This window comes from Salvia miltiorrhiza, chromosome 8 (genome assembly GCF_028751815.1).
Source record: "Salvia miltiorrhiza cultivar Shanhuang (shh) chromosome 8, IMPLAD_Smil_shh, whole genome shotgun sequence".
Classification (NCBI taxonomy): domain Eukaryota; kingdom Viridiplantae; phylum Streptophyta; class Magnoliopsida; order Lamiales; family Lamiaceae; genus Salvia; species Salvia miltiorrhiza.
This window is the reverse complement of record NC_080394.1, coordinates 10,132,531-10,151,377: the sequence shown is the minus strand read 5'-3', so window position 1 is coordinate 10,151,377 and position 18,847 is coordinate 10,132,531. Positions and strand designations below refer to the sequence as shown.

General features: G+C 32.8%; 2 protein-coding genes across 3 annotated transcripts; one reads left to right on the top strand and one right to left on the bottom strand.

Annotated features, from left to right (window-relative positions):
* Window positions 1–3,384: 3,384 nt before the first annotated feature.
* LOC131000918 (uncharacterized) lies at window positions 3,385–5,519 on the bottom strand. The gene is made up of 3 exons (XM_057927065.1): window positions 4,961–5,519; window positions 3,910–4,035; window positions 3,385–3,812 (listed from the first exon to the last, which is right to left on the bottom strand). Exons 1-3 carry the CDS (start codon window positions 5,137–5,139, stop codon window positions 3,635–3,637), a joined length of 483 nt encoding a protein of 160 aa, XP_057783048.1. The 5' UTR covers window positions 5,140–5,519; the 3' UTR covers window positions 3,385–3,634.
* A 7,677-nt stretch (window positions 5,520–13,196) lies between these two features.
* On the top strand, window positions 13,197–18,841 carry LOC131000831 (QWRF motif-containing protein 2-like). Of its 2 annotated transcripts, none has more exons than XM_057926935.1 (6): window positions 13,197–15,026; window positions 16,876–16,995; window positions 17,773–17,889; window positions 17,974–18,063; window positions 18,176–18,283; window positions 18,361–18,841. In XM_057926935.1, exons 1-6 carry the CDS (start codon window positions 13,596–13,598, stop codon window positions 18,412–18,414), a joined length of 1,920 nt encoding a protein of 639 aa, XP_057782918.1. In that variant the 5' UTR covers window positions 13,197–13,595; the 3' UTR covers window positions 18,415–18,841. The 2 variants fall into 2 exon arrangements, 1 of the variants encoding a protein (XP_057782918.1); XR_009093799.1 differs by having other exon boundaries at window positions 13,237–15,026; window positions 18,159–18,283; window positions 18,361–18,470.
* The last annotated feature ends 6 nt before the right edge of the window (window positions 18,842–18,847 follow it).

Here is an 18,847-nt window from a genome sequence, read left to right as displayed (position 1 = left end):
TAAAATATGTATTTAGTTTTAAATTTTATAAAATAATATATATATATATATATATATATATATATATATGGGTCGGTTCGGTTCGGTTCCCGACCGACCCATTATTGAAGAACCGAAACCGAACCGAACCCTAATCGGTTTTGTATTTTAAAAACCGAACCGAAAACCGAACCATTTTTCTTCGAACCGAACCGAACCGAAAATCATCGGTTCGGTCGATTTTTTCGGTCCGGTTCGGTTTATGCTCAGCCCTACTTGCCATAAGGGGCCCAATGCTATAAGGGCCTCCACGTTAGGGGCTGATCTGATACTTAACCCTATATTTAAATCTAATTTACATATTGAATGAATGAAATGAGTTTACTATATCTTGTGGATTCAAAAAAAATAAATTTTCGTCACTCACATAATTCTAACCCTAGACCATAAATTCATTTAGTAAAATCATAAATTCATAGTAGATTTTTTCACAACTTAAAAATTAAAAAAAATATATAGAATAAATATTTGAACTCATTTGAACCACTGATTTGAATTATAGGGGAATTATGTTTATGTGAGTTTTGAGGTTAGATATTAATTAGTTGAGTTCAATATAGAGTTGGTTTCTTTTTATATTACAAATTTTAAAGTATATATCGAATATGCAAATATCCAAATTCTGACGCATTTTCTGTCGACTTGGAGTTTTCATATTTTGGTTCATGTAGTGTGAAGGGGTGGAATAATTTTGGATGCTCTTGTGGGTCAACAAGAGGAAAGAAATACATTAAAATATTTTCTTCGATTAAATCTGATCATGAAGTGTGTTCGATAAACAAAGCTTCTTGGAAAGTATCTTCTTAACTCATCTGATTAAATCACATGTGATTTTGATAACAAGGTCCTTTATTCTTCTAGTGTGAATGTCATCATCAAATCTGACGATCAGGTTTTTTGGAAGAAGTATATATGTTTAGGATGGGGATAGGTCACACACTATCTATAATAATGTGGAGCCATATCATTGTCACTCTTTTAGCACTAATAACACTCAGATTTATTATGTCAATGAACATCGTTTAAGTGGTAAAGTTTTAGCACTAATAACACTCGGATTTATTATGTCAATGAACATCGTTTAAGTGGTAAAGTTGAGAGAATTAAAAACTCTTTTTTTCATTAAAGGTCGACTTGGGTTCGATTTCGCTTGCGTGTGTTGTAATTTTTTCACTTTTATGTGAATAGCGTTTTCATTTTTATAGTGATCTCATTTACGTATGGTTATTTTTTCACGCTTATATGATGTACATGCCTCGCATGCGTGCAGATTATTTATTTGATTATATCTAAATACATCTTATGATTCTAATTATAAAAAAAACAATTGGATTCATACAAATGCGGTCATATGCCACTCTAATACCAACCAATCTTCCCTTAACAATTCAAATTACAAAAACAATAATTATATATCTTATACTATCATTCTGTATCAGATTTTATTTTAAATTAACGTGACAGGAGAACAATCACTTCAGGGCACCTTATACTGACATGCAACGAGTATGTACACTTTGGGCACGTTAAAAGTCTTAACAATGCTTAAATGTAAAATTTATTTTAAATAGAGATGTCATCGAGTTGAGTACTCATAACCAAATACTATTATCATATACATACATAATTTTATTTATTTTTGGATAAATATCACTTTAAACTTTGAACTATTTTAGCACTATCAATTATATCCTGAATTATCGAAAATAATTTTTTAAACTTTGAATTATTAATTTTGTATCAATTGTACTATTCACCCATTTTTTGGCTCCAAAAATTTAATGTGGCTCGCCGAATACCATGATATCTCTAAAATTATTATTTTTTTGACCTACATTATATAAAACGATGTGATTATACGTCTTACTAATTAAAAATTTAAAGGATGAAAAATGGTTGAAGGGTACAATCAATACAAAATTGATATTCACGGCTTAAAAATCATTTTCAATAATTAAGATAGTAATTGATAGTGCGAAAATAGTTTGGGGTTTAAAGTAATTTTTACCCTTTTTATTGAATTGAGCTCGAGCTTTATTTACTAAGTATTTCAAGACTTACAAGTCACAAGTATAATCAAGCTTTCTAAATGTACGTTTACATTTAAAATATTAATTACTTTATTCATTAAAATGTAATATATTTACTGTAATTTATCTATAATCTATAATATATTAAAAAAATATAATTTCTAATTTGAAATCAATTTTAAATTTATTTTAATTTCAATTAGTGGCAATTTTAAAATTTTGCTTAATATGGTAGACAAATAGATTAATTTACTACAATAAATCAACCTATAAGATAAAAGTGTGATATGTTTAACTGAAATATCTTTTATTATATGTCATATTAATATCATGTTTGGTAGAATACATTAAAATATTTTTAAAATAGAATATATTGTTTGATATGATTTATTAAGATTATATAAAGTTAACAATAGTTATAATTAAGATTTGTATTACGTATACCACCTCCGTAGGTGGTATGCAGAATCCCTCAAATCAGTATAATATTATCGGATTTTTAATTTATAAATGGTTGTGTGTTTCGTATTACTTCTTACTAAACAAAATATTAGGGAGTCATAGATATATTATACACCATAATCATCCATATCAAAACAAGCCCATAAAATTATATTTGTGCATCAATAACGGGAGCAAATACTAGTTATTTTCTTACTCCAAATAAAATTAGTATAACTATTACTAATTACTATATTGTATAAATATAAGCTATATATGGTTAGTAATTTTATACCTTCAAACTAAATTACTTAATAAACTTGCTCATGAACTAACAAGTTTGAGTATTGCCGAGCTCGAGATTGGCCCATTAGTTAATAAGTACTACTCCTTCCGTTCACCGAAAATGGGGCACATTTTTGGGGCACGAGTTTTAATAAAATGTGTGGTTACATCTACAAAAAATTGGGCACATTTTTTGAACACGAGTTTTAATAAAATGAGTGGTTAGTGAAAAAAAAAGGTCCTACCATTATATGAAATGAGTAGTTGAAATTGAATTAAAGGTGATTTTTTTGTAAATAAAGAGTATTTGTAAGGATAAAATATAAGGAAAAGAGGTGAGCCCATATACTCAAAGAAGGGAAAGTGTTTCGTTTTTCGTGGACGCCAAATATAGTAATTGTGCCCCATTTCTCGTGGACGGAGAGAGTAATAAATATCACTAATCGACCTAGAACGAGCTTTTGAAGCTTGACACCCAAATACCTCAGTTTTAGCTCATTTACCTCCCTAATATAAACACAATTTACATACATACCAACATACAAGTATGGCTAATGCAAAAAGAAATGTTAAACCTGATGCAATGCACTGAACGTAGAACAAATGGTACTGCATATGAGCTGTGAGGCCATGATGGAAATTCTGGTGTTTCTATAGATTAGTCTGATTGCATTTGCATCTGCTTAAACTAGAGATGCTATAACCAAAAGAAACCTAAGATATACATGGAGCTAGCAACCAGATCGCATACTCTATTTTTTCCTTCAGCATCGTCCATCATCAACAGTTAAAAGTGAAAGGGTTCCACAGAGCCTTATGGGAAAATATAGAACCGCACCTCAATTGCCAGTTGAGGCATTTGCTTCCGTACCTACATTCTGCACAGGCTCAATTGCTCGGAATGGTGGGGCACTGCCAAACTTCAATATGTATGCAGTTTCATAAGCTGCGCGTAATGGCTGTATTACTTGGGCATCAAGATAAGCATCACAGGAGAAACACCACACCGAAAGATCACTGAGTCAACAAAGGGCAATCAGTACAGGAAACAAACAGAAGAATAAATGAAAAAACAGTCCACATAGGGAAGAGAATCTCAGAAGAAGCGAAATACCTGTAGCTCAAAGCCAAATTATGACTTTTTTGTTGATAATGCTCTAGCATGTGCTTGTTCACAAATCGGCTGCAGAGAACATCCTTACAGCATAAGCATAGCCAGTTCTCATCTGGATGCTGACACCTTTGTATCATTCATCGAGTCAGTTTTTCACACAAGTAACAAAGTGGCCAAATAACATAAAGGAAGAAGATTGCTTCATGGTTAACTCTTAAAATCAAAGTAATAAACTGAAACGATTAATTCTCAAGTACTACGTCAAGCAAGCATATCCTGTGCATGAATTAGTTAAAGATGTCAGGCACATCATATATCCAAAACCAGAAACTTCAGATCAAGATCACAATGCCATTCAAAAACTGTTATGGTTTAGCGTTTATGTTTAGAGGTACACTTATATCACCTCAAAATTGAAGTTCAGCTTGACTTCCCACCACATTCCCCATCATCTTAACTCCCACTATGATCCAAACAGTTAAAGGAACCTGCAACTAACATTATTCCGCATCTAATATCTTTCCTTCGGTCTACTGACCATCACAAACATTTTCGAATTTAAGTACTTATATTCTGATTTCTAGCTGTATTTGCAACAGAATGGCCGAGAATCCAACAAACTCATTTCTCTCAAGGCCTTGTTTACTTCCGTTGACAAGGTTAGACACACAGAATTAGTTCACAAACTATCGGTGATGCACAACCATGGAATATCCATGGGCAATGTACTATCAAAAATTGTTTGATTCTAGCATGATTTCTTTGAGGTGTATAAATATTTTCCCTTAGCATTTGCAGCATGAGTTGAACACCAAATAATCGAATGATCCCAAAAATTGGCCAACCCTAATTCCCGAATTAGGAATTATCTTGTTTCATGGTCTGAGTGTCTCGGCACCTCTGATCGAAAAACGCGAGTAGGAACAGTAAATTGGGGGTTTAGGATTCAAAGATTAAAGACATTCAAACGGAAAGCCCCAGTACAGCTTAATTCAATTCATAATCTAAAAAGAAGTTTGATAGGGATTGATTAGGGTTAAAGAAGGCAGACCTGTGGCAGGGAGTATCGGGGGTCGGAATGTGTATGAGATCGGACGACAAGGAAGCGAGATGTTCGCAGTGAGTTCGAGCCTCCACCCACCCAGATTCCGACCCGTTCAATATCAACTCTTCGTCTACTTCAACCATCGTCAGAGAGGACGACGATGCAGAAGAAGCCTCTTGCGCCATCGATTCAATTCAACTTACCACCTCTGTGTATTCAAATTCTATTGACAAAATATATACAGATTAAAAAAATAAGAGTTCAAATTGATTTTAAAATTTTATGGCAATTATATACTAATAAAAATTGAAAATTTATTTATAAATTATGGAGTATTTTCTTTTTATTCTTTCTTTATCTTCTTTTTTATTTGTTTTATTTTTTTTAAACTATAGAATTCGACTAATTATAAAATAAATAAATTTAAAGATCGCACGACGGTGGACTCGAACTTAGGACCTCAGGCCTTGAACATTAACGACCTACCCCTAAATCAACACACGCACAGTCGCACACGTCATATTATATTTTTGTTTCATAGTATTGATGTTTCTAACTTCTATATATCGCTCATTTTCTTGGTTTTTCTAGGTTATATATGTTGCCATTTGGTCGTCAGAATTAAACAAAATTATTCCTTGACCAATCATTTTGTCACGGTAATTTGTTTTTTTATCATTTTTGTTTCTTTCTTAATTAAACCATTTTGTCATGGTTTTGTTTTTTACTTTGTAATCTATCTCTAATTTGTCTTGATTCTGCATTATTGCTTACATATAAACTTGTGTTTTGTAGCTATTATCTCCCCTTTTCACGTTTTTTTGGCCTATTGAAATCATAAGTTATGTATATCTTTTAGGAAAAAAGATAAACAAATTAACTGACATGCTTTCGTTTTGCTTGCATTACATAAACGTCATATGGCATATTCAAATATTGGAATTTTTATTTGGATAGGGCAAAAAGTACGAGATCTTGAGTTTTATTTTGGGTTAATAGTGTTTTATGTTTCGAACTTTCAACGCTTTTCACAAAATGTCTTGAACTTTCATTTTCCCCTAAAAAAATCTCGAACTTTCAATTTTTTCCACAAAATGTTCTGCAATACAAATTCGTTGACAAAAAGATGAACTATCTCTCGCCGAAAGAAATATTTTGGGAACCGTCATTATTGGAAAATCATATTAGAAATCACCATTGTTGAAAAACGCTAAAAGTTTGGGGTTTTATGTCATATTTAATTCTGTAATCGAATTTTGTATAGCGGGACATTTTATGAAAAAAATTAAAAGTTTGGGATTTTTTAGAAAAAAATAAAAGCTCGAGACATTTTATGAAAAATGGTGAAAGTTCGGGAAATAAAACACTATTAGCTCTTTTATTTTGGTAGTTGTAGTTCAAAGTGCCTTGGAACTTGACTCTTTTCCACGGGGGCAACGAAAAAAGAACAAAAAAAAACACAATATTTATTGTAATTTTAGAATAATTATGTCTTTTTTTTTTTTAGGAAAAGAGGGGATATATTAATTATGTCTTATTTATTGTAATTTTAGAATAATTATGTCTTATTTTAGAATAATTATGTCTTATTAGTTATTACGTACATTAATTCTTGTTTTTATAATAAGGCAACGCTGGCTAGCCTCTTTTTCTTTTTGTAAATTATCTAACCACCAAACTTTTTCAAAACATTCTCTTAAATTCTATGTTGGATTAAAGATATTGTGGTGCACATTTATAGTAACAAACTCATAATTTAGTTGTTGGGATCACTTCATTTTGAGTTATATAATTAAGAGAATTAATTTTGTTGGAGTACTTACTAGTAAAAAAATATTGGACTTAGTTTGGCTCCACCCGAATTTCTTAAATCCAACGCAATAATATTAATATGCGAGAGAGACATTGTATTTCTCTTTTGAACTAAAGAAACAAATTTTAATAGTCATATGAGCACTGCTCTTTTCCCGTGAAAGGGTCCAAATTTCTAGTTATGAATATTAGCATATCTGTGAATTTCTCTTTATTCTTAAGAAAAATGAGATAATGCCTGAAAGAGGACTTCTAACCTAACAACACTAGCTTTATTCAATTCACAACTTTAATAGATCACAACGGACATAATAGACATCTTGAATATATTTTAGTATTTGATTCAAAATTCTGGAATAAGCTCGAGGGAGATATATTATATATGGAATACTATATATATTAGAATAAATTATTAATTATAATTCATTTAAGTTTGAAACTACTTAGAAACATTATATATATATATATATATGATCGATATGCCACATGCTGGCATATATGTAGGGTTAAAGCTTATAAAATGAAATAACCAAATTAATACTTTGATTGATAAACATAAACAGTATGAAATTTGACTCTCTAATCATTCATAGCCGTGACTTTCAAGTTTAGATTAGTCAGAGTCAATCTTAAGATGGAAATTAAATTATGAACTCTAGATATGAAGATAGGAAGCAACCATAATTGTAGTTTTAAGTAAGTGATGACTTTTACATATTTTCTAACTAATTAAATAATTACTTGTATATCAAACATGACCAAATGATGGATGTATTACTTTTGATCTGATTTGCACTTTAAAAAGAGTGTGCTTTAAGTCACATGGTTTGATGCATATTCAACTTTCTCCAACCACCATTATTTTGTTAATCATTCCATAAACTACTAACCAAACTAAGCCCTACCTCTTCATTTTCCTTTTAACAACTTCCACTCTTATTTTTTATACCATGTTTTTTGTTTCCAAAGAAAAGGTGATTCCATATTGTAATTAATTACCACATGAGTTGGCTTGGAACTAACTTTAAATAATCAATCGTGATTTAATTTTTTTAATTTGCATAAAAGATGCCTGCGGTGATACACATTAGTTATGAAACTATTGTCAAATTATGAATATTGTAGAATATGAGATACCGGTACATGTAGGAGAAGTTAATCGTTGGCATAGTAATTAAATTATTAGCTACTACAATTAGTATTATCAATTTTATTTTATGGACTAGACTCAAAACACTGGCAGTTTTGTTGCAGACACTGATTTACTTTTTTAATGCTAATATATTGATAAATTAATCTGTTAGAGTTAATCTCAGGGTATCCAAAGTTGGTCGTCAGCTATTATTTATTTTATTCACCGTCTAAAAAAAGCAGTCTAGCAACAATGTGGAGAAAAGGAAAAAGAAGTTAACAGGCTAGCGATGGGTGATTTTTTTATTTATTTATTATTATCTATAACTGTAAACCTGCAATCAAAAAATGTACATTTGGAACAAAATACAATAATTTTGTTGTTCGCCATTAATTAATCAAGTATGTATATATATATAGGGGCGCGCTCCAATGAGACCCCCTATTTTTTGTGAAACACCTAGGACAATGAATAAGACAAATAATACTAATGAACAAGACGTAAATCTAACGAACAAGATGTATATACTGATGAAAAATAAAATTTAAAAAATTGGTAATGAATAAGACATATATACTGATGAATAAGGCAGTATATACTGATGAACAATGCAATATATACTGATGAATAACAAAATTTAAAATATTCTGCTCCCTCCAGAATTCGAACCCTGCGAAAAAAAATCTCCCTCCAGATACAATATCAGCCATAGGATTGATAAAATAAACGCACCAGATTGTGCCCTAGATCTCACTAAAATTAGGGGATCTCATTGGAGCGGCCCCCTAATTTTAGTGAGATATATATAGGGGAGGACTATAATAAAAATATTCTTAAGTGTATAAAAATCAAGATCTACGGTTGATTCGTAACCCTGTTGGATGAATTCGTGGTCCTGAGTTCGAATCTCAAAGGTAACAAAAATTTATTTTTCACAATTCGTAACTCTGTTGGATAAATTCATACGTGTTCTACATAAAATTCGTACATTAAGAAACGTTTATATTTTATACACTTAAGAGTGTTTTTATTCTAGCCCATCCCTATATATATATATATATATATATATATATATATTGTCTATGGGTGATTTTTTTTTTCAATTAAATTTCGTTATGCAGTCATTATAAGCAACTTACGCAAATTACAAACATTTTATGTAACATATATACTGGCTTATGCAATCATTATGAAAAAAAATAAAAATTCTGCTCCCTCTAGGATTCTAACCTAGATAGTGCATCCATCCATCAAAATGATGTATCCACCGTTGATATTCATGATCCAAGGATTGAGGATGGTTCTCCGTTCTCATTTTAAATGTCGTTTCTCATTGATATATATATATATATATATATAGGGAAATGCTAAAATAAGAACGCTTCTTAAAATATAAATTAGGAACCATTTTCAGCCCTTAGATCATCAAGATCTACGGTTGATTCATCATCTTGTTGGATAAATTCATGGTCCTGAGTTCGAATCCCAAAGGTAGCAAAAAATTATTTTTCGCAATTCATACCTTTATACAGTTTATTCATGCGTGTTATACATAAAATTCATGCATTTTTGCTGGTTCGTAATTCTTAAAATAAGGGTGGTTTATTGAATAATCGCCCCCTATATATATATATCGACATATTGTCGGTGGGGTTGGATAGAGTGAGAATACACTTTATTCTAATAAATGAGATGACTTATAGTATATCGTATGATCGTTATTTCTACGGTTAAGATTTAAGATTTACGAAAAAATATATGTAACGAACATAGTTATAAAATCTATGAATTATAAACGAACAAATCTATATTACTATAATACACGAACAATCGTATTAAATTAATATGGTAAAATTTCGTTTTCTCCAAGATCCGAACCCATGATCAAATGATGATCATGTGTTTTATATTAACTCATTCGTTAATTTCAATTTACATTATTAATCTCACTCGTAAAATTTAATTATCTGATGTCAGATTTAATCTCATTTTTTTATTTTAAGAATCATTATCATTTGATCCCTTCCATATTCTCGATTAACAAATTTAGAGGTGGGAAAAGATTAAAAATAAATATAATAATTAAATATTAAGACGACAAAATGGTTCAAGTTTACAAAGCACACGTGCATGGCCATTCTTGGTTGCAGAGATTTGGCCAAGTAGCGAAACATGTTTAGTAGCAGAGGTGTGCATATAGAAGAGAGACAATACCTTGTGTTATCATCTTTTACGACAAAAAACCATTGACAGATACGCGTATCGGAAAAATAAAAATTACTTGCACCCTACGATTTTTTTACACTATATTACTACTCGTTAAGTTTGTAATTGTTCATTTCTCTTTCTAGCTAGTTTTATACACTATATTACGATTTTTTTACACTATATTACACGATTTTTTTACACTATATTACTACTCGTATCGGAAAAATAAAAATTATTCTTTGCAGTAGACTTGCCGTTTTTGGCATAAACTATTATGAAATCAAGCGGTTACGAGTATATATGATGATAAATCAAGTGTATATATAAGTTAAATATATATGTAGGAGGAAAATTATTTTGTCACATACTCACGATTGCCGTGTATGCATTTTGAACGTAATATCAAAACTTCAAATTTGTCAAAAGTTAATTATCAAAATTTATAGATAATTTTAGAGTTACAAGTATTAATTTTGTAGTAATTGTTTAAGTAAAACACTGCATGTCATCAGAGTCGTTAAAATATATTCCTCCCCCTCCACAAAAAAAAAATTCATTTTTATTATTTTGAGTCATCCAACAAAATTAATTCATTTTTATTTTTTAATTTTTTATTATATAATAGAATATTTTCTTCATTCACATCACAATTAATTTTCATTATTAAAACTAAGTTTTAGGTGGGATTTCTTCTCCACTCACAATATATTTAACTATTTTCCTTAAAACTTATGATGTCCTCTTTCGGGGCTATCTTTTGTGAACCGAAAGAATAATTAGAGGTTAAATTAGTTCAAGATTACCCGAAATTGAATTGGTCCGAAATTAATTTTGTTATAGGGGGTAAGCCATGACTCATAAGTCAAGTTTATTACTATGTGATGTTGTCCTAAGATTGAAAATCGAATTGTATCTATTCAATCAAACAAAATATCATAATCTAATCCAATTTAATTCTTCAAATCGATCCCACCCCTAATATAAATCAATCAAAGTATATTAATTATCTTATCGAGAATGTACTGTCCGAACCTAACGATAGCTTGTAAGTTTATTAGTTGGGCATATAACTCCACTTAAATGCAATAAGTAGTGGCTTAGCTACGCATACATTTAGAAAATCTTTGAAGACTTTAAGTTAAGCTCGTGAAAATTAAGTAGTTTGAATGCAAGGTCAGCTGAAAAATGTATTACGATGTGCTAGCTTATGTGCTTGTATATTGATAATGATAATTAAATTTTTTAATTGAAAAGGCAAAGCTGAAAGTACACAAATTAAGTTTAACGTGGTTCGAAGTAAATTCTCTTACATCCACATATTTGGTCAATTGGTAAATCCATTTAATTTTTGAATTCCTTATTTTATAAACCCAAGTTAGGTTATTCAATTTTGACCTTAACTGAACCATAGATTTATGGCCGCGATCAAGTTTCTACCTTGCTTTCAAACACTAAACACTTCAATGCTTAATTACTTAATTTTTTATTTTTAACACGAACTCATGAATTTTTTGGAGAAGGTAATTAAGTGTACGAAGGATTTTCCAACTGAGAAGCAAATTGCATCTTACAATGAAAATTAATGTTGTGGCTTCAATTTGCTTATTACAAATTTGGGACTTACAAAGTAAACACTTAAACTACAAGGAAAATGTACCTCTAAATCTCAACTCTCAAGTAAGATGCCGAAGGAACACTTGATGAGATTCTCTTAGATTTGGAATCTCCATTGGTTATTTGCGTACTTTTGAGTAAAAATTGATATCATGAAAAGGGAAAAAAATGAAAATAAAAATGAAATTGAAAATAAAAGTAATTGAAAAATAGATTTATTAAAAAAAGATGAAAGATGAGAGATTATTTTTTCAAATTTTAATCTTTAAATAAATATAATATTTATATTTTAAATCAAATATTTACATAAAATAGTATCAAATTAAAGCTTTTATTGTGATCTTTAATTTGATATGCATATTAAATATTTTATAATTAATTGAATTTCACGATTTTAGAAAGAAATAAAATAAAATAAAAATAAGAAGATAAAGAAAAAAATAAAAGAAAAAATATAATTTACAAATAAACCTTAATTTTATTATGAACACAAAATTATCATTTAATTTTGAAATCAATTAAAAATTGATTTCAAAATAAAATTTTAACTTTTTAATACAGCACAAATATAGATTAGTTTTTGTCATCCTTTAAAGATCTCGTGTATTGCAGTAAATAAAAGTCGGGATTTTTTTTTTTTTTTTTTTTTTTTTTGACTTGGAAAAGTCGGGAGTTATAACTTACAATTATGTTATTTATTTTGTGTCAAGAGTATATATTTTAAAACTAGATTTTGGATCATCACATTGTAATCATACATTCGAAACTAATCAACGGTTATTCAACTATTCAGTAGACTTTCTTTAATCCTATGTAATGTTTCATTAACCGAGTTGTAGTTATTTAAATTTGTAGTTTAGCTGTCTCCATTTATCTGCTTTTAGGGTCATGACTAAATTAAGCAGCGATTAACTACTAATATTTGAATTAATTGTTTGGCTCTATTGTGTTGTATTTTGTCTCTTGTTAGACTAGATCGAAGGGACTTAATTCGCGTTTTCATAAATCAAATGAAATAAGTCATTAAGAAAGAAAAGAAAAGAAAAGAAAAACTAATTTTGATTGATAATTATAATGGTTGTTAAATAAAGTAGTATCATCGTATAAATAATAAAAACATGAATTGTTTGAGGATGGTTTAGTGGTAGAATGAACAATTTTTAGATTAAATGTCTTTAAGCCTATTACATTTCATTTGAATTTGTAGAGTTCTATGACAAAAAAAAGGATTATTTTGAATGGTAGGAATAAACTTGAAATATTTATTTGATTGGGTTAGAAGTCCATATGCGGGCCGGTGGGAGAGTTTTAATTATTATAGGAGAGTTAGGAAAGCTCCATCAATCTCTACGAAGCACTCATGTCTCAGTTAATTTATACCATAATTCCTCAATTAAACAAACAATTTCTTCATCACTAAATCGACAAAAAATCACTAAACATCATTATTAACTTGTTCATTGTGTAATAAATGACTAAATCTTGATTAAGGTTAGTTGCGTAACGTCTCTCCAAAGTTTCGCTAAACCCCAAACCCACCCCGTGAATGTACGAAAAGAAACTCAGTGCCCCCAAATCCCACACCAACTCACACACTCTCTCTCTCCTCACCTCCAATCACACTGTCTCTCTCTAACTTCCTTGCCGGAGAACCCGAACTTCTTTTTCCTCAGATTTATATATCTAGGCCAGCTTGGTTTCAATAGAGCAATTATAACTTGGTAGATAATGATCTTGCTAAAAATGTGGTATCCCCATTATGTTTTCTTGAGCTGGGGCGAGGCTTGCTGATCTTACTTGCAGCTTCATATCAAAATGGCTTCTGAAAATTTCACAATGTGATAGCTGAATTGTGTGCATGCGGTCTTGATTGTGATGATGGTGGCTGTCGTTCATGGAGCAGCCTCAGCAGCTGACCGACAAAACCCCAAAACCGCGCAAGAGGAACATTCTAGAAGACCGCCATTGTTGCCGTCGGAGAAAGATAACAGTAATGGAGTTGCAAATAATCAAAGAAAGCCAAAATCAAGAATTGTTTCATCTAGGTACATGTCCCCTTCTTCTTCGACTTCTACATCAAATTCATCCTCGGTTTCCTCGTCTTCTTCCTCTTCCAGAAGGTATCCTTCCCCTTTAATTTCAAGAAATTCGACGCCGGTGTCGAACGGCCCTTCTTCAGGCCCCAAGAGGTCTGTTTCCGCCGACCGCCGGCGGACGGCGGCGGCCAGACCTCTAATATCCGATCTCGATTCAAAGAATGGAAATGCTGCTGAAGTGTCAGCTGCCGCGAAGCTTCTCGTGACTTCTACCCGGAGTTTGTCGGTCTCTTTTCAAGGAGAAGCCTTTTCGCTTCCCATTAGTAAGACTAAGGCGGCGCCGCCGTCACCTAATGTGAGGAAAGGGACGCCGGAGAGGAGGAGGGGTAGCACCCCATTGAGAGGGGGAGGAGATCAGGTGGAGAATTCTAAGCCTTCTTCTGATCACAACCGTTGGCCTGCCAGGAATCGGGTGGTTAATCCGTTGTCACGGAGTTTGGATTGCCGTGGCAGCGGCGGTGACCGGAGTAAGGTGATGGGATCTGCGAATGGAATCCGAACTCTGCAGCAATTGATGAATGATGAGAGGAGGCCTTCTCTTGATGGAAGGCTGAGTCTTGATTTGGGGAATTCTGACCTAATAAAGGCAGCTCCTGATGGAAATTCAATTAATAATGAACTCTCATTGCCTTGTGATCTCACTGCATCTGATTCAGACAGTGTGTCCTCGGACAGTACTTCGGGAGTTCAAGAATTTGGTGGGTCTGCCAATGGCCGAAATGGGCCACGGGGGATTGCTGTTTCGGCTAGGTTTTGGCAGGAAACTAATAGCCGGTTGAGGAGGCTGCAGGATCCAGGTTCACCTCTATCAATGAGTCCTACCTCTAAACTGATGGTGCCACCAAATTTGAAAAGGAGCTCGAGTGATGGTCATGGTCTGTTTATGTCATCCCCACGCACAATGTCGTCCCCTGCTCGTAATGGTATTAGACCTGCCTCGCCTAGCAAGCTCATGACGCCTGTTGGATCATCTCCATCACGGGGCCATAGTCCATCTCGGATAAAAAATGCTGTTAGCACCATTAATAACAATTTCACTGAGACACCTTCAGTCCTTAGTTTTGCTGTAGATGTTCGGAGGGGTAAAGTTGGGGAGAATCGGATTTTTGATGCACACTTAGTGAGACTCTTGTACAACCGGAACCTGCAGTGGCGCTTTGTGAATGCAAGAACTGAGGCAGTTATGTTGGTGCAGAAACACAGTGCAGAGGTGAGTGAGGATGTTTTGGTGTTACTTATTTTTGAGCTTGCAAATTTGATATATCGTTGTTTCTGCATCATGTTTGCAATTATGATAATTGATAAAATAGATCTGGTATTGTGATGGGTTCTGCGGCTCATTTTTGTTTCATTTCATGTTCACCTTGAGATAATTACTAAACGAACATAGATCCCCGCATGATATCAGTATTGGAATATGTCAAGTAGACATGTTAGTTTGACTTGTTGAAACAAGAGGAGATGGTTTGCATTTTCTCATCTATCTCCCTGGGACAATGTCCAAATTAGGTTTTCTGATACTTTTTTAAAAGGAGAAACTCTATGGAATGGGGATCCTAGTTTTGGAATATTGGGAGGAATTCTTCAGGCTTTAGCATTTAATGCAAAATCAATTTAAGGCTCGAGATGCTTGGAGTTCTTGGTTCTTGCTTTGAGTGTAAGGCAAGAATGCATCTTATCTAAAGTTTTGATGAGGCCTATCCCACTCTATCTGTTTTGAGTGTGATTGTTTTGGTTCCGTTTTTTAGTCGTGTTGTTATTTTGCTCTCTTAGCCTGTTTAGTTAAGGTGTTTCTCTGTACAAACTCAACCTGTTTACGGTCTTTTGGGATCAATAAAATTTATTTATGCACCAAAATAAAAGAATGGATCTTATCTGTGTACACCCACTAGTCAGGGGGAACTCCACTATTGCTAGTGAAGAGAATTTGCAACTCTTTTTTAATTATAAGAAAATAAGGGTTAATAATAGTTTGTCTCCAACTTTCAACATTTTCCATAAAATGTCCCAATTGCTCATTTGTTCTTTAGCATGCAATGCATGATTCTCTTCGTTTCTCTTTAAAGCACCTGATGTTCTTTATTTTTTATAACAAACAATAAAAAGGACATATAGTTGTAAATACATTTGTTGCGACTCTGATCATTTGGTTCCTTAGAGACTTTTTTTTTGTGTTTTATATTTCCCTGATATGTATATTGTATTTGCGTTACTTGCTTTTTGGTTGATATATTTATTACTCCATTTACTTCCATCAAAAGTTCTGCGTGCTAGATTATTGTTTTTTCTTTTTTTTTCTCGTAACTTTAATATACTTCTACATTTAAGCAATTGCTACCATAGATTTTTGTGTTAGATACCATGATACTTATCATCATTGATGCAGTTTCTGCTATATTTTATTTTCAAGAATTCTTACTTGTTTATATCATTCATTTTTAGTGTTTTAAGGTCTCAGTTCCTTTGCTATCAAGTAACATACTGTTCCCAGAAGCCAAGGTCCAAATTATGAAAGAAATAAGCATTTTTCGTCACTCTATTAACCAGTCAATTCTGTTCCACTCTGTCCCTCTTTCATAACTGTGTATCTTTCCAGCTAAGAAATGGAAAGCCTTCCTCCTGTTACACAAATCCGAATTTCATTTTATTAAGGAAAACCATCTTATCTTAACAATGTCTTGATTGTCTTCCTTCCATTTATAGAACTTTCTGATGCAAACATGGATGATTAGCCCTTTGTTTTAGTTGTGTTCTTGACAGGGACTCACTATTCCTGTTCACTAGCCTTCTAAGACTTTCCGTGTCTGAATCTGGTCCTCCATTGTTATTTTTTGCTGAAGCAACTATAACTTTTTTGGCCTAATGTGAGGCCGTTGTGTCGGTTAATCTTAATGCATGAGTTGTTTGTGTGTGCCTATCCAAATGCATTGTTATCTTCTTATGGTATGACAATCTACCTATTCCTGTACCAACCTTAACTCTACGGGCATGGCTGTTACATCACTATATAATCTTGCCTTGTGTGAAATTTTGTGATCTTATTCCTCCATTTGTACCAGAAAAATCTGTGGAACGCCTGGATAGCAATCTCCGATCTACGTGATACTGTCACCAAAAAAAGCCATAGATTGCAGTTGCTGAGGCAAAAATTAAGACTAGCTTCTATTCTTAAAGGACAAGTAAGCTTTTTTTTGTCATTTCTGAATTGATAATAGCAGGCATTACTAGATTATTGCTATTTTTCATAGTGGCTTATCTGTTTAATTTCTATCTTAAGCCTGCAATTGTTGGATCAAATTATATCATTTATCACATGGTTTCAGAAATACGATATTTGTAATTGTTGGCTCACACAAATCCAAGAATCTGGAATCTGATTGGGGCTCTTAGAGATGAGACATAATACTGGTGAAGCGGAACTAGTGTACAGCACAGCAGTCTATGAACTTTGTCTAGTCTTTACACCTCCTTGTCTGTCATGAATCTGTTATGTGAAATTTTGCTCCGACTCCCTCTGCTTGATACAATATTTACCTGAAATTCCGCTTTATGTGGCTCCCGTGCGTTAGAGATTTCATCTGCATTTATATAGCTCCATCTTGGTATCATTCGGTTACCAACGCTGAAGTTTGCTTTGGACTTACTTTGGTATTCCCAAAGTGATGAAGTTAGTTTGTAAATGTTGGGCATTTGAATCTAGGCAATATTCTTCTATTTGTTCCTAATGTTTGCTTTTGCAGTCAAAGAGTTGGTAGGCAATTTTCATTTGCTATTGAGCAAAAGCACACTAATTTATATTTAGTTTATAATTTATGTATAATTTGGCTACTTATAAATGTTCAATTTAATATTTTGCAATCTATTCTTGATTGGATTATGTATTATCCTGTTTGTGCAAGAAAAACACATTAGTCTTGGTGTCTCTAATGTCCGTTGATGATATATTATCGTTGTAGATGACCTTGTTAGAAGATTGGGCTTCTTTGGAAAAAGACCACTCAGTTTCTCTGCTTGGAGCTATCGAAGCCTTAAGGGCTAGCACTCTTCGTCTTCCAGTCGTTGGAGGAGCTATTGTACGCACCTTGCGATATTTTCAATTCAGAAACAAATTATTTCTATAGTTTTTGAAAAGTTAACGACGTCTTCAATTGTGGCAGGCCAATGTTCTAGGGTTGAAGGATGCTATAGGTTCGGCTGTTGACGTTATGCACGGAATGGCATCATCAATATGTTCACTTCTGCCAGTGGTAATCTCATCGCTGCTCTTTTCTTCCTCTTCACATTATTGACTAAAATGCTGGATTTCGATTAAAGATTACATGGCTGCCATATGGTGAAATAGATAGTAATTGCTTTCAGGTTGAGGAAGCAAACACTTTGGTGACAGAACTTGCACAAGTGACTGCCAAAGAGCGAGCTCTACTCGAACAATGCACAGATTTCATTTCCTTGTTAGCAGCCATACAGGTACTTCCCCTCCTGTCTTACCTTAACCAGAAATTCATTTTGTACGAGTATTTACAACGACTCCTCGTATGAATCAGGTGCGTGATACTAGTTTGAGAACGCATGTAATACAACATAACTGTGTACGATGAGCTTAACAAGAGAGGTAGTAGAACTGATTGCAGCAGCCACTCAACAATATTAAACTCTAACACCATACAGAACCCTGAGACCTCATGGAGGCAGCGGCGATTATGTAATAAGAAACGGAGCAAGTTGGGCATTTTTTGTGCAGTGCATCCTGACCTCCAGGTATCCAATATTACAGGAAATGGTCAGCTCTACACACGCCTTTCTTCTCCACATTTTCGGGGAAGGGAAGTATGTATATATGTAATATTCTTGCTCTGTTTCTTGTTAATCTTAGATCTGTCTGAATATGCTCTTATACATGAAGGGAATTGCAGCATTATGAAATTTCAGTTGCCTTGATTCTTTCCTCCTTCCTTTCCATTTGATTCGGGAAGAAGGAGGAAGTCGAATCACAAGTTTTGGGGTGCTGACTTACATGTTTTGTTTTCTACG

Coding starts and splice junctions, on each gene's coding strand:
- LOC131000831 (XM_057926935.1), top strand. CDS start 13,596: ATGATGGTGGCTGTCGTTCATGGAGCAGCCTCAGCAGCTGACCGACAA. Junction 16,996..17,772: donor CTTCTATTCTTAAAGGACAA/GTAAGCTTTTTT, acceptor TTATCGTTGTAG/ATGACCTTGTTAGAAGATTG. Junction 17,890..17,973: donor CAGTCGTTGGAGGAGCTATT/GTACGCACCTTG, acceptor CAATTGTGGCAG/GCCAATGTTCTAGGGTTGAA.
- LOC131000918 (XM_057927065.1), bottom strand. CDS start 5,139: ATGGCGCAAGAGGCTTCTTCTGCATCGTCGTCCTCTCTGACGATGGTT. Junction 4,036..4,960: donor CCCGATACTCCCTGCCACAG/GTCTGCCTTCTT, acceptor AATGATACAAAG/GTGTCAGCATCCAGATGAGA. Junction 3,813..3,909: donor AATTTGGCTTTGAGCTACAG/GTATTTCGCTTC, acceptor TTGTTGACTCAG/TGATCTTTCGGTGTGGTGTT.